A 14,994-nucleotide genomic window follows, 5' to 3' on the forward strand; every position below is an offset into this window, starting at 1 on the left:
TAAAGGGGTGCAGGGTAGTAAAATACTGTAACAGCAATGGGTGCTACAAAGAAAACCACAGGGGATGCGTAAGGCTCACATTAGTTTGCACATGCTCCGCTGCAGTATAGTTGCTGAGCATTTTATTTCCTACATGTATTAATTTGCAACCAAGGTATGTGGAACCTACTCTTCAGAGTGTGGTTGCTACATCCTGGCTAAGATCTGCCCAGCGCTGCTTTAGATTTAGGTTTAAGGCCTTGGTTCTCAACCTGGCATATCTGTAACCCAAGAGGTACACGTCATGTCTCCAGAAGGGACATGTCATGCTTCTACTTGCACTAGGTTTTTAACAGGCATATTTTGGGGGTACACTACATGTTTGAGTAGATGGTACTTATCTTAGAAACTTTAAGAAACACTGGTTAATGTAAGTCCATCCAGTTAAGAGGGATTGTCCAGCTAGCACAGGGCATCTGTAAGACAGATGCGATGAGGGTTTTGGGACCGGAGAGCACACTCTTTTATGCCAGCTTGAGCCCTTATGCAAAAATTTTAGGGGCTGGACAACCCCTATTAAGAAGCAGTTTGGCGTTTTTTTTCAATACCAGCGGTATTCCTGCAGTGTAATGTGTCATCCCAACCCAGCTTTGTCATGTGATCTCCGGTCTGACTACCAGTCCAGAAGTTGCTACCCTCTGTACACAGGATGTCAGTCTCTTCTGTATGAAGATCTTCCAGGTAACTACAAGATTACATCAGCATATATCCAATCCCTCCTGGCAGCTCTTGGAGCCCATTTCTCTCAACCAACTTCTCAAATTCTGCCCTGCCTTATATATACAGTATGCTAATGAAGAGATCATTTTTGACCAGGATAGCGAATACATTTGATGTGCAGAATTTGAAGCTGACTTTAGTAATTTTGTTTACATTGAAATCTACAGCAGAAAATCCTGCACATCAAGTCTTAATGGGATACTGTACATGTGAATACACCCTGAGGATCTGCTGTATATTTTTGCTGTATATTTTGTGCAGCTGATTTTGCCATCCATTAACTTCAATGAGTTACAAAACCATGCAAAAATATGCAGCAGATCCGGAACTTGTCAGCTCTATTTGCCATTGGATTACTATTAGGGTATAATAGCAAATTGTATCTTTCCTGGAGCAGATTATGGTTGCCAAACTAACGTATTTTGTAATCACCAACTATGGCTTATTACAATATAAGTAGGAGGTGCGACAGGAATAACTAATATATTTAACTGTAAAAACCATGTGTTGTCCAGGATTAGAAAAACAGAGCTAATTTGTTCCTAAACCATCACCACACCTGTCCTTAGGTTGGGTGTGGTATTACAGCTAAGCTTCATTCACTTCACTGGAATTGAGAAGCAATACTACACACAATCTGAGGACAGGTGTGGTGCTATTTTTGAAGAAATCACCTCTGTATTTCAAAACCTAAATTTATCACACAAAGAACAGGTGATAAATGTATAGTTACTGGCACCCAACTGATCACTAAAATCGGGGTCCTAAGTCCACTGCTCGTCCTCACAGCACCAACGCAATGTAGAGGAGCTTGTACACAGCAGTGGTAACACATGCATCCTGATGCGCCATTCAGTTTCTGTGGGGTGACTGAAAATAGGTGAGTACAGTGCTCAGTTCCATCTGTCTGCCTCATAGACACTTAATAAAGGATCAGAGCAAGTGTGTTACAACTGCTCTACTCAAACTCACCCTCAGGGAGCTGAGGAGACCCAGTCCAGTGATCAAAAATGTTATATGTAACAACTGCTTTTACTGTTCCCAAAAAAATAAATAAATAAAAAATAGAAACCTAATTGAATATATCTATAGCAAAATATGGCAACATTGATGGTAACTTAGAAAATGGTGACAGATGCTCTTTAACATATAATGAGATGATTACAATGTCACATCAACCAGGCTACTGACCCAGGCTTCCTTTCCAGGAATAGCCAAGAGACTTCCATCTAAACAGTAAAAAAAAAGGGGACAAAGTGCAAAGACAACCCGCACATTTATCCTTGGCAACAAATAAGATGTTGTTAATTTCTTGGTTTTCTAAACTGCAATAGGTAAAAAAAAACACACACACTATAAAAAGGTGATATCCAGGACTTGAGAAAAATATTTTTAGTTCAGGAATGTAAAGTGCTAAAACTTAGGATATTCAGAGGTGAAACTGAAAGATCCTTGGATGTAAGACCACATGTAACTTCTACTGTACCTTAAAAACGTAGATCCTTTATTGAACTTGTTCTTTAAAAATACAGAGCACACACCATCCACCTTCAGCTGGTCAGCAAACTACTCTTATGGACGCGTTCTTGATCACCAGGTGGTGATCAAGAACGCGCATGCGTTCGAAACGCGTCCATAGGAGTAGTTTGCTGACCAGGTGAAGGTATATGGTGTGTGCTCTGTATTTTTAAAGAACAAAGTCAATAAAGGATCTACGTTTTTAAGGGACTGCTGGACTACCTTTCTTCATTTACTCACAAGTACCAAGCCTGGCCGGGCTCGAGTCCTTGCAGACCGTGGAGGAGGTGAGCTGAGAGAACTTTATTTCTTACTAACTTCTACTGTACACAGTAAAAAAATAAAAAATAAAAAAAATGTTGACCTCTTGTAAAAAGGCTTCAGTCTTATCCTATGTACACTGTCCATCTTCTTAGATAAAATGCCTTTCTAGAAGACCATTTTTAAATGAATGCAATTTTGGTTGGTTCCGATGCTGTGTGTTAAAGGTCAATTTTGAAGCCTATGTACCACATTTTATCCTATCTGTATGCAGTGTTATTTTTCTTGTGAACATGACAGACCTTGGATCAACCCAATAAGTCAATGGATCCACTAGGCGGTGTTTGCGTCTGTTGTGCAATTAGGCTTTTGTGTATGACTCGTGAATGGGGCCACCAATCTGAAAATGGTGAAAAATACCAGAATCAGAGTCACTGGCACTGTTATCCTGTGTAATAAGGTTAGGGAAGGTGATTCTGCTGTTTGATTCCTTTTAAATTAAGTCACAGAATGTCTGTATCAATGTCCGTGAAACGTAAAATTCCGTACACAGATCTCTGCTTTAGGGTGACTAACAGTTTCAACACTTTACACTTTGAACTAAAAAAGGTCTTAAACATCACCCTATTCATTAAATGAACGTTCAGCTACAATAGCCCTGTGCTGAAAGATTAACAAAAAAAAAAACAAAAAAAAAACTCTACAGCTTCTCACACCTTTCAGCTGGTATTCTGCATAGTGATATGCAGTAATATAGCACTGAATACATGTTTGCATTGGTGACAGTGAGGGTGTTACACACCTAACAACAGAAGGAGATCAGAAGGTCCTATGACTTCACTAACCAAATTGTGACCTGTGAAAAATCAGCAAAAAAATGAAAAATATTGTAAGGCATGAAAGCATGTTAGCAAAACCTGGAAAGGAATCCCACTTTCTGGCATTCTCCCTATTGATGACAAGCATACATATAAGAACCAGCTACATCAGGCACAGTACAGTAGGAGCTACAGAAGGAATTGAAAGTTAGATATGAGAAAAAAGAAAAACACCAACAGCATAAAATAGTTGTGTAAACACAATAGCGAATGTCAAGGAAGAGCAACATACACATGAATAAAACAAGTATAACCACCACCGGACAGTGCATAAAATAACACCACAGACCTAGGGAGAGGGTTAAAGCTGCTGACAGGATCAACCAGATTTATAAATATGTATGGCCAATTCAAACCTGGCGAATTACAAAAAAAAAAAAAAAAAACAATACAGCGACTATAGTAATAAAAAAATAAAAAAATGTATAGAACACAGCAGTGCGCTCACAATGAAGCATTTAACTCAAATTGTTAGACTAAGGCACTAACAACAATAAAAATAAGAATGGAAGAAATTACTGTATAATATCTCAAGAGACCCCTTACATATCATACAGTCGTTTCAGTAACTTGTTGAGGCAACATCCATCTTCTTTTGAGAGTCTCAAATCAATTACTGCAAGAGGGGACTACTTAGTCAATGGGCGAAATGGTGATCGGACTCTTCTCATCCTCTCGACTTTGATAATAGCGTTGTGATAGGCTACGTTGCATGTAGCTCTTTTGTTATATCAGGGCTATAGCTGAGCCCGCAATGAGGCGGCTTGACAGTACTGCCCATACATTGAAGACAACAGGAGCATTCTATGATATAATCCTATCACAGACAAAGCATCATTTGCAGGGAGGTAAGCTCAGTACTGAGGAGCTCCCTCCAGAAAAGCGCTCCTAAGCGTGAAACAGCTGTCGCCCATGAGATTATGCTATCATCCACCTCTTATTTGTATCTGTACAAAGGCTTAATAAAGAAGATTTGTACACTATGTTGGTGAGGGCCACTCTTTCATGCCATGTGCATTCTAATATACAAATGAAATAGCTGGTGCAACAACCCACACGATGTTTGAGGGGGCTATCATCCTTATTTTTTGTAGAAAAGCAGAGATTAAAAAGGAGCATGTTCTTTTGTATACTTCCTGAATGAGGGATTCCACAAGATGGTGGCTTGAAGCTCGACAAAAAGACAGACATTCAGGTAGCTATTTGAGTCTATTAAAAAAAATCTTAATCTTTCCAGTACTTATTAGCAGCTGTATACTACAGAATAAATACTTTTTCTTTTGGGATTTCTTTTCTTTCACAACCACAGTGCCATCTATCCATTTTAAGAACTGTCCAGAGCAGCATATGTTTGCTATGGGGATTTTCTCCTGCTTTGGACAGTTCCTGTGTCAGCAGAGAGCACCATGGTCATGGCAGAAAAGAAATCCCAAAATAAAAGAATTTCCTCTGTAGTATATAGCCGCTAATAAGTACTGAAAGGATTAAGATTTTTTAATAGAAGTAATTTACAAATCTGTTTATCTTGCATCAGTTTTCTACCTGAGTACTCCTTTAAGGATCTTTAAAAAATCTCCTTTTGTTTTTTTTCCAGCTTGCCCTCTAAGAGCCATAGTTTTTTATTTTATTTTACCATCTACATAGCCATATGAGAGTATTTCTTTTTGTGGGACCAATTGTCCTTTGAAAAAGTTATCCTTCATTTTCTAATGCATCAAAAAGATTCTAAAAAAATTGTGGGACAAAACTGCAATCCTGCTGTTTTTTTTTTTATTTTTTATTTCCCCCCCCCTCAATAAACCGTTTGCTCTCTAGTAAAACAGTCATCAACTTTATTTTGTGGGTCAGTACAATTACAACAATTCCAAATGTATTAAGTTGATGTCTTAAAGGACAACTGTAGTGCAATAACTTATCCCCTATCAGAAGGATAGAAGATAAGTTATAGATCACGGGGGGGGGGGGGGGGTCCGACCACTGGGGCCCCTGTGATCTTCTGCAAGGGGCCACGGAAGTCTGCTGGAAGGGGGCATTCCGTCCCTGCATGACGCGGTGCCTGACACACTCCCTTCCATGTATCCCATAGAGATACATGGAAGGCACGTGTCTGCCGCAGCTTTTTGCTGGGGGGGCGCGACAGGACACTCCCCGATGACTGACGCGGCCCTGTACAGAGTTATATTGCAGAACAGTTCTCCTTGAATGCTTAACCCCTTAAGGACTGAGCCCTTTTTCACCTTAAGGACAGCCATTTTTTGCAATTCTGACCACTGTCACTTTAAACATTAATAACTCTGGGATGCTTTTAGTTATCATTCTGATTCCGAGATTGTTTTTTCGTGACATATTCTACTTTAACATAGTGGTAAAATTTTGTGGTAACTTGCATCCTTTCTTGGTGAAAAATCCCAAAATTTGATGAAAAATTTGAAAATTTTGCATTTTTCTAACTTTGAAGCTCTCTGCTTGTAAGGAAAATGGATATTCCAAATAATTTTTTTTTTTAATTCACATATACAATATGTCTACTTTTGGTTTGCATCATAAAATTGACGTGTTTTTACTTTTGGAAGACACCAGAGGGCTTCAAAGTTCAGCAGCAATTTTCCAATTTTTCACAAAATTTTGAAACTCTCTTTTTTTCAGGGACCAGTTCAGGTTTGAAGTGGATTTGAAGGGTCTTCATATTAGAAATACCCCATAAAAGACCCCATTATAAAAACTGCACCCCCCAAAGTATTCAAAATGACAATGTCAGCGTTTTAACCCTTTAGGTGTTTCACAGGAATAGCAGCAAAGTGAAGGAGAAAATTCACAATCTTCATTTTTTACACTCGCATGTTTTTGTAGACCCAATTTTTGAATTTTTACAAGGGGTAAAAAGGAGAAAATTTTTACTTGTATTTGAAACCCAATTTCTCTCGAGTAAGCACATACCTCATATGTCTATGTTAATTGTTCGGCGGGCGCAGTAGAGGGCTCAGAAGGGAAGGAGCGACAAATGGTTTTTGGGGGGCATGTCACATTTAGGAAGCCCCTATGGTGACAGAACAGCAAAAAACCCCACATGGCATACCATTTTGGAAACTAGACCCCTCAGGGAACAAAACAAGGGGTAAAGTAAACCTTAATACCCCACAGGGGTTTCACAACTTTTGCATATGTAAAAAAAAATAATAATAATTAAAAAAAAAAAATTTACCTAAAATGCTTGGTTTCCCAAAAAATTTCCATTTTTACAAAGGGTTAAAGCAGAAAATCCCCCCCAAAATTTGAAGCCCAATTTCTCTCGATTCAGAAAACACCCCATATTGGGGTGAAAAGTGCTCTGCTGGCACACTACAGGTCTCAGAAGAGGAGGAGTCACATTTGGCTTTTTTGAAGGAAATTTTGCTCTGGGGGCATGCCGCATTTAGGAAGCCCCTATGGTGCCAGGATAGCAAAAAAAAAAAAAAACACATGGCATACCATTTTGGAAAATAGACCCCTTGGGGAACGTAACAAGGGGTAAAGTGAACCTTAATACCCCACAGGGGTTTCACAACTTTTGCATATGTAAAAAAAAAAAATTATAATAAAAAATAAAAAATGTACCTAAAATGCTTGGTTTCCCCAAAAATTTACATTTTTACAAAGGGTTAAAGCAGAAAATCCCCCCTAAAATTTCAATCCCAATTTCTCCCGATTCAGAAAACACTCCATATGGGGGTGAAAAGTGCTCTGCTGGCGCACTACAGGTCTCAGAAGAGAAGGAGTCACATTTGGCTTTTTGAAAGCAAATTTTGCTCTGGGGGCATGCCGCATTTAGGAAGCCCCTATGGTGCCAGAACCGCAAAAAAAAACAAAAAAAACACATGGCATACCATTTTGGAAACTAGACCCCTCGGGGAACGTAACAAGGGGTTAAGTGAACCTTTATACCCCACAGGTGTTTCACGACTTTTGCATATGTAAAAAAAAAATTTTTTTTTTACCTAAAATGCCTCTTTTCCCAAAAATGTTACATTTTTAAAAAGGGTAAAAGCAGAAAATACCCCCCAAAATTTGTAACACAATTTCTCCCGAGTACGGCGATACCCCATATGTGGCCCTAAACTGTTGCCTTGAAATATGACAGGGCTCCAAAGTGAGAGCACCATGCGCATTTCAGGCCTAAATTAGGGACTTGCATAGGGGTGGACATAGGGGTATTCTACGCCAGTGATTCCCAAACAGGGTGCCTCCAGCTGTTGTAAAACTCCCAGCATGCCTGGACAGTCAGTGGCTATCTGGCAATACTGGGAGTAGTTGTTTTGCAACAGCTGGAGGCTCCGTTTTGGAAACAGTGGCGTACCAGACGCTTTCATTTTTATTGGGGAGGGGGGCTGTGTAGGGGTATGTGTATATGTAGTGTTTTTACTTTTTATTTTATTGTGTGTTAGTGTAGTGTTTTTAGGGTACAGTCGCACGGGTTCACAGTAGTTTCTCGCTGGCAGTTTGAGCTGCGGCAGAAAATTAGCCGCTGCTCAAACTTGCAGCCGGATACTTACTGTAATCCTCCGCCCATGTGAGTGTACCCTGTACGTTCACATTGGGGGGGGGGGGGGGACATCCAGCTGTTGCAAAACTACAACTCCCAGCATGTACGGTCTATCAGTGCATGCTGAGAGTTGTAGTTTTGCAACCGCTGGAGGCTCCGTTTTGGAAACAGTGGCGTACCAGACGTTTTTCATTTTTATTGGGGAGGGGGGCTGTGTAGGGGAATGTGTATATCTAGTATTTTTTACTTTTTATTTTGTGATAGTGTAGTGTAGTGTTTTTAGGGTACAGTCGCATGGGCGGGGGGTTCACAGTAGTTTCTCGCTGGCAATTTGAGCTGCGGCAGAAAATTTGCCGCAGCTCAAACTTGCAGCCGGATACTTACTGTAATCCTCCGCCCATGTGAGTGTACCCTGTACATTCACATTGGGGGGGGGTGAAACATCCAGCTGTTGCAAAACTACAACTCCCAGCATGTACGGTCTATCAGTGCATGCTGGGAGTTGTAGTTTTGCAACAGCTGGAGGCACACTGGTTGTGAAACACCGAGTTTGGTAACAAACTCAGTGTTTTGCAACCAGTGTGCCTTCAGCTGTTGCAAAAGCTACAACCCCCAGCATGTACGGACAGCGAAAGGGCATGCTGGGTCTTGTAGTTATGCAACAGCTGGAGGCATACTACTTTGGCTGGGGATGCTGGGGATTGTAGTTATGCAACAGCTGGAGACACACTGGTTTGCTACATAACTCAGTGTGCCTTCAGCTGTTGCAAAACTACAACTCCCAGCAGTCACCGACAGCCAACGGGCATGCTGGGAGTTGTAGTTATGCAACCAGCAGATGCACTACTACAACTCACAGCATGCACTTTAGCTGTTTGTGCAAGCTGGGAGTTGTAGTTACACAACAGCTGAAGGTACACTTTTCCATAGCAAAAATGTGCCTCCAGCTGTTGCAAAACTATAAGTCCCAGCATGCCCATAAGGGCATGCTGGGAGTTGTGGTGGTCTGCCACCTGCTGTTGCAAATCTACAGCTCCCAGCATGCCCTTTTTGCATGCTGGGAGCTGTTGCTAAGCAACAGCAGGAGGCTGTCACTCACCTCCAACGATCCAGCCGCATGACATCAGTCCCTCGTCGTCGCCGCCGCCGCTGCTCCTGGGCCCCGATCCCAACATTGACGCCGGGGATCGGGGTCCCCAGCTCCCGGGGTGCACGTCCCGCACCCGCTCACGTCCTCCGGAAGAGGTGCGGAGCGGGTTGCAGGAGTGACACCCGCAGCAGGCGCCCTGATTGGTCAGCCGGGAAACCGGCCGACGAATCAGGGCGATCGTGAGGTGGCACCAGTGCCACCTCACCCCTGCAGGCTCTGGCTGTTCGGGGCCGTCGGAGACGGCCCCGAACAGCCTGTAATTCCGGGTCGCCGGGTCACTGGAGACCCGATTGACCCGGAATCTGCCGCAGATCGCTGGACTGAATTGTCCAGCGATCTGCGGCCATCGCCGACGTGGAGGGTCATCATGACCCCCCTGGGCGATATGCTCCGATGCCTGCTGAACGATTTCAGCAGGCATCGGGCACCGGCTCCCCTCCAGCTAGCGGCGGTGGGCCGGGATTTGACAGGACGTACTCAAACGTCCTGAGTCCTTAAGGATTTGGAAAAGGGGCCGTTTGAGTACGTCCTGCGTCCTTAAGGGGTTAAAAAAAAATATCCTTGCATCACCATATTTCACCCCTATTACTCTCCTCCCCCCCCCCCCCCCCCCCCACAGCCGAGAACACATTTTAGGCGTAGATGTGCCATTCTGTTGAGTACAGGTAGTAGCAGGCTCCTGCTGCTTTCTCTTCCTAAATAGGTTTACCCAATGCCATATGCTCTTTGTCTTTTGCACCGGGTATGTCATCAGTAACTCAGAGAGAACCAGAAACAGGGAGCGGAAAGTGCAGGCAGCTAGAATACTGCTGATATACAGCAACTGTGTATTGACAATGCATAACAATGGCAGTTTAGAAATTGGGGGTCTTGGCAACCTGCATTGAAGATGAGAGCAAAACTAAGTAAGGAGAGATAGAGCAACTTGAATTTGCACCCATGTATGCTTGGTGCCAACAGTGGGATTTGTGGACTGGTTTGTGAGGTGCTCCCTTAATGCCCATTACAAAAGCCGAGTGTTAGTAAGTGTGAAAGTGAAGTGCTATTTTGCAATAACAATCCAGGGTCACATGTGTAGTGAAGGCGAGAGGGTCTGACACAGGTACCCTGTTATACATATCTACTCGAGTTTCCTTCCTTGGTTTTACCTATTACATTTAATATATTAAAATTGCCGATCATGTGATTGTTTACGTAATATATGCTTTAATATCATTTGGATTAAAATTCATTAGTATTTTTTAGGATGAGAGATATTTTTTGAGGGGTATTTTTTACTTTATTCCACCAACCACAGAAGCCTTACTGTGCTGAATTGATTCACTCATCTCTAATCAGGAATATGGGTTATACAGGATATTTATCCACATCTTACCCATGCAACATGTTACAGATTTAGGGAGGAGGCTTCAAGGAATATGTATGACCCCCCCGTGATAACATTAGATCAACAGCAGCCAGTTTTACTTTCAGAGGGGTTGTCTTGAGTCAACATTCACATTACCACTCACACACCAATGTTTACCACATGACATGGGCTGTCAGGGGAACGTATACAATAGCAGAGCACAACTGGGCTACTTCCTTGCTGCAACAGGACTTAAAGCTTAACTAGGATAAAAAAAATAAATAAAAAACAACAACCACCTTGTCCTTCTGACTCACTGCAGGAGACACAGTCAGGGAGCCAGGGAGGAGCAAACCGAGGAAAATAAGCATTTAGCCCACACTTCTCCCGAGTCATTCTAGTGATCCATGGGGGTCCTAACACCCAGACTCCCACGGATCAAGTTTTTTAGTTTGTTTTTTTTTTTAAATCATAGTTACACTTTACAGACACATGGACATTTCTCAAAAAGGCCAGGTTTCTAAAGTTTTTTTTCTGGAGTTTAAGAAAACGGCCACTGCAGTTTTTGAGCCAAAGTCAGAAGTGGATCCAGTAGGAAAAAGAAGTATAAGTCCTTCATTTATATTTCCCATTCATTTTGTATACTCTTCTGGCTTTGGCTCAAAAACTGCAGTGGCAGTTTAAAAAAAAAAAAAAAAAGAAGAAAGGCACCAGAAAAATAAAAAACCTGTGTAGAAACTTAGCCAAACACTAACAACATACACACACATATATATCCTATTCGTCCTAAGGCAGCACACACAGATGGGATATTTCATCCCCCAAACTCCACCCTAGGACCGTCCACCAAGCAAAATAATCAAGAAATTAGCATAGTTAATTGCTGATCTGATAAGAACCATCTCTTATCACACGTATTTAATTTTGTCCTCATTCCACCAGTAGGAGATGTTCCACCTGCTCCTGTCTCCCTTTGCTTTTCCTTTTGTTTTGGATGTTTTTAGACTTACGGATCTTTTGATCGGCCTTGCGGGGTCCTGGCGGCAATATTACAAGTGCCAGTGCGGGGTTCCTGTCCGTGACCTGGTTTCAGAGTATGTTCTGAGCTTCATGCCTTACCAGTGCGGGGTCCTGGTAATACCTGTGCCAGTGTCCTCTTATGAGTTATAAGCCAGCGCGGGGTCCTGGCCGACTCATACTGGTTCCGTAAGAATAACCAGTATATGGCACCTGTATACAGTATATCCAGTGCAGTGCCTGTTATTACAGTATTATCAGTGCGGGGCCTGGTGAAGAGTGAGTGCACCTTATGCCTGTTATTACAGTATATCCAGTGTGGGGCCTGGTGAAGAGTGAGTGCACCTGAAGCCTATTATTACAGTATATCCAGTGCGGAGCCTGGTGAAGAGTGAGTGCACCTGAAGCCTATTATTACAGTATATCCAGTGCGGAGCCTGGTGAAGAGTGAGTGCACCTCATTCCTGTTGTTACAGTATATCCAGTGAGGGGCCTGGTGAAGAGAGAGTGCACCTCATTCCTGTTATTACAGTATATCCAGTGCGGGGCCTGGTGAAGAGTGAGTGCACCTCATTCCTGTTATTACAGTATATCCAGTGTGGGGCCTGGTGAAGAGTGAGTGCACCTCATGCCTGTTATTACAGTATATCCAGTGCGGGGCCTGGTGAAGAGTGAGTGCACCTGAAGCCTGTTATTACAGTATATCCAGTGCGGAGCCTGGTGAAGAGTGAGTGCACCTCATTCCTGTTATTACAGTATATCCAGTGCGGGGCCTGGTGAAGAGTGAGTGCACCTCATTCCTGTTATTACAGTATATCCAGTGAGGAGCCTGGTGAAGAGTGAGTGCACCTCATTCCTGTTATTACAGTATATCCAGTGAGGGGCCTGGTGAAGAGTAAGTGCACCTCATTCCTGTTATTACAGTATATCCAGTGAGGGGCCTGGTGAAGAGTGAGTGCACCTCATTCCTGTTATTACAGTATATCCAGTGCGGGGCCTGGTGAAGAGTGAGTGCACCTGAAGCCTATTATTACAGTATATCCAGTGCGGAGCCTGGTGAAGAGTGAGTGCACCTCATTCCTGTTGTTACAGTATATCCAGTGAGGGGCCTGGTGAAGAGTGAGTGCACCTCATTCCTGTTATTACAGTATATCCAGTGAGGAGCCTGGTGAAGAGTGAGTGCACCTCATTCCTGTTATTACAGTATATCCAGTGAGGAGCCTGGTGAAGAGTGAGTGCACCTGATGCCTGTTATTACAGTATATATCCAGTGTGGGGCCTGGTGAAGAGTGAGTGCACCTCATGCCTGTTATTACAGTATATCCAGTGCGGGGCCTGGTGAAGAGTGAGTGCACCTGAAGCCTGTTATTACAGTATATCCAGTGCGGAGCCTGGTGAAGAGTGAGTGCACCTCATTCCTGTTATTACAGTATATCCAGTGAGGAGCCTGGTGAAGAGTGAGTGCACCTCATTCCTGTTATTACAGTATATCCAGTGTGGGGCCTGGTGAAGAGTGAGTGCACCTGAAGCCTATTATTACAGTATATCCAGTGAGGGGCCTGGTGAAGAGTGAGTGCACCTGATGCCTGTTATTACAGTATATCCAGTGCGGGGCCTGGTGAAGAGTGAGTGCACCTGATGCCTGTTATTACAGTATATCCAGTGCGGGGCCTGGTGAAGAGTGAGTGCACCTGATGCCTGTTATTACAGTATATCCAGTGCGGGGCCTGGTGAAGAGTGAGTGCACCTGATGCCTGTTATTACAGTATATCCAGTGCGGGGCCTGGTGAAGAGTGAGTGCACCTGATGCCTGTTATTACAGTATATCCAGTGCGGGGCCTGGTGAAGAGTGAGTGCACCTGATGCCTGTTATTACAGTATATCCAGTGCGGGGCCTGGTGAAGAGTGAGTGCACCTGATGCCTGTTATTACAGTATATCCAGTGCGGGGCCTGGTGAAGAGTGAGTGCACCTGATGCCTGTTATTACAGTATATCCAGTGCGGGGCCTGGTGAAGAGTGAGTGCACCTGATGCCTGTTATTACAGTATATCCAGTGCGGGGCCTGGTGAAGAGTGAGTGCACCTGATGCCTGTTATTACAGTATATCCAGTGCGGGGCCTGGTGAAGAGTGAGTGCACCTGATGCCTGTTATTACAGTATATCCAGTGCGGGGCCTGGTGAAGAGTGAGTGCACCTGATGCCTGTTATTACAGTATATCCAGTGCGGGGCCTGGTGAAGAGTGAGTGCACCTGATGCCTGTTATTACAGTATATCCAGTGCGGGGCCTGGTGAAGAGTGAGTGCACCTCATGCCTGTTATTACAGTATATCCAGTGCGGGGCCTGGTGAAGAGTGAGTGCACCTGATGCCTGTTATTACAGTATATCCAGTGCGGGGCCTGGTGAAGAGTGAGTGCACCTCATGCCTGTTATTACAGTATATCCAGTGCGGGGCCTGGTGAAGAGTGAGTGCACCTCATGCCTGTTATTACAGTATATCCAGTGCGGGGCCTGGTGAAGAGTGAGTGCACCTCATGCCTGTTATTACAGTATAGTGCGGGGCCTGGTGAAGACTGGAAATCGCCATGATATCCATCTCCAAATATGTCACACACTTATGGTTATGGTTTGTGCTTTGAGGGGAGGAGGGGGGGTTCCCTGGCATTATATATACTAATGATATGTAAATAAAATTGCATTATCAAGTACATCACATGCCGTGCGGTCCTGACAGCAGAGAGGTTTTTAACCCTTGGCAGACTTCTCTGACTAGAATTCTGACTATAGCCGCTGTATTACTTTACCTGACATGTACAATATGTTATACATTGTGTCTATACCATATGTTATATATACTGTCTATCTTGCTGTTGCTCAAATCCAGCATTAGAATCCTGGCGACCATTTTTTGCACTGCATTCTGGGTAGGTAAAACATACGCAGTGACGTTGCTTCAGAAATACAGATAAGGATCCTGTATTATCTATACTGTTGTCAGCCATTTAGACTGCATAAGGCCTGTAACGCTTGTGGATACAAGCTATTGCTCTCTGTTGTCAGCCATATAGGCTGTATATAGCCTGTAATGCTTGTGAATTCAAGCTATTGCTCTCTATTGTCCATCATATAGTCTGCATATAGCCTGTAATGCTTGTAGGTACATGCTATTGTTCTCTGTTGTCATCATATAGACTGCATAAGGCCTGTAATGCTTGTGGATACAAGCTATTGCTCTCTGTTGTCAGCCATTTAGACTGCATAAGGCCTGTAATGCTTGTGGATACAAGCTATTGTTCTCTATTGTCCATCATAAAGTCTGCATATAGCCTGTAATGCTTGTAGGTACATGCTATTGCTCTCTGTTGTCATCAATATAGACTGCATAAGGCCTGTAATGCTTGTGGATACAAGCTATTGCTCTCTGTTGTCAGCCATTTAGACTGCATAAGGCCTGTAACACTTGTGAATGCAAGCTATAACTCCCTATTGTCCATCATATAGTCTGAAAAAGGCCTGTAATGCTTGTGGATACAAGCTATTGCTC

At 43.2% G+C, this 14,994-nt stretch overlaps 1 protein-coding gene across 1 annotated transcript in view; it reads right to left on the reverse strand.

The window, feature by feature from the left end:
* OPA1 (OPA1 mitochondrial dynamin like GTPase) overlaps window positions 1-14,994 on the reverse strand; it is a 99,463-nt gene that overhangs the window by 60,141 nt on the left and 24,328 nt on the right. The window contains 1 exon segment of the mRNA XM_056565396.1: window positions 3,341-3,394. Coding sequence (XP_056421371.1) covers window positions 3,341-3,394 — 54 coding nt within the window.

Source organism: Hyla sarda, chromosome 3 (genome assembly GCF_029499605.1).
Source record: "Hyla sarda isolate aHylSar1 chromosome 3, aHylSar1.hap1, whole genome shotgun sequence".
Taxonomy (NCBI): Eukaryota; Metazoa; Chordata; class Amphibia; order Anura; family Hylidae; genus Hyla; species Hyla sarda.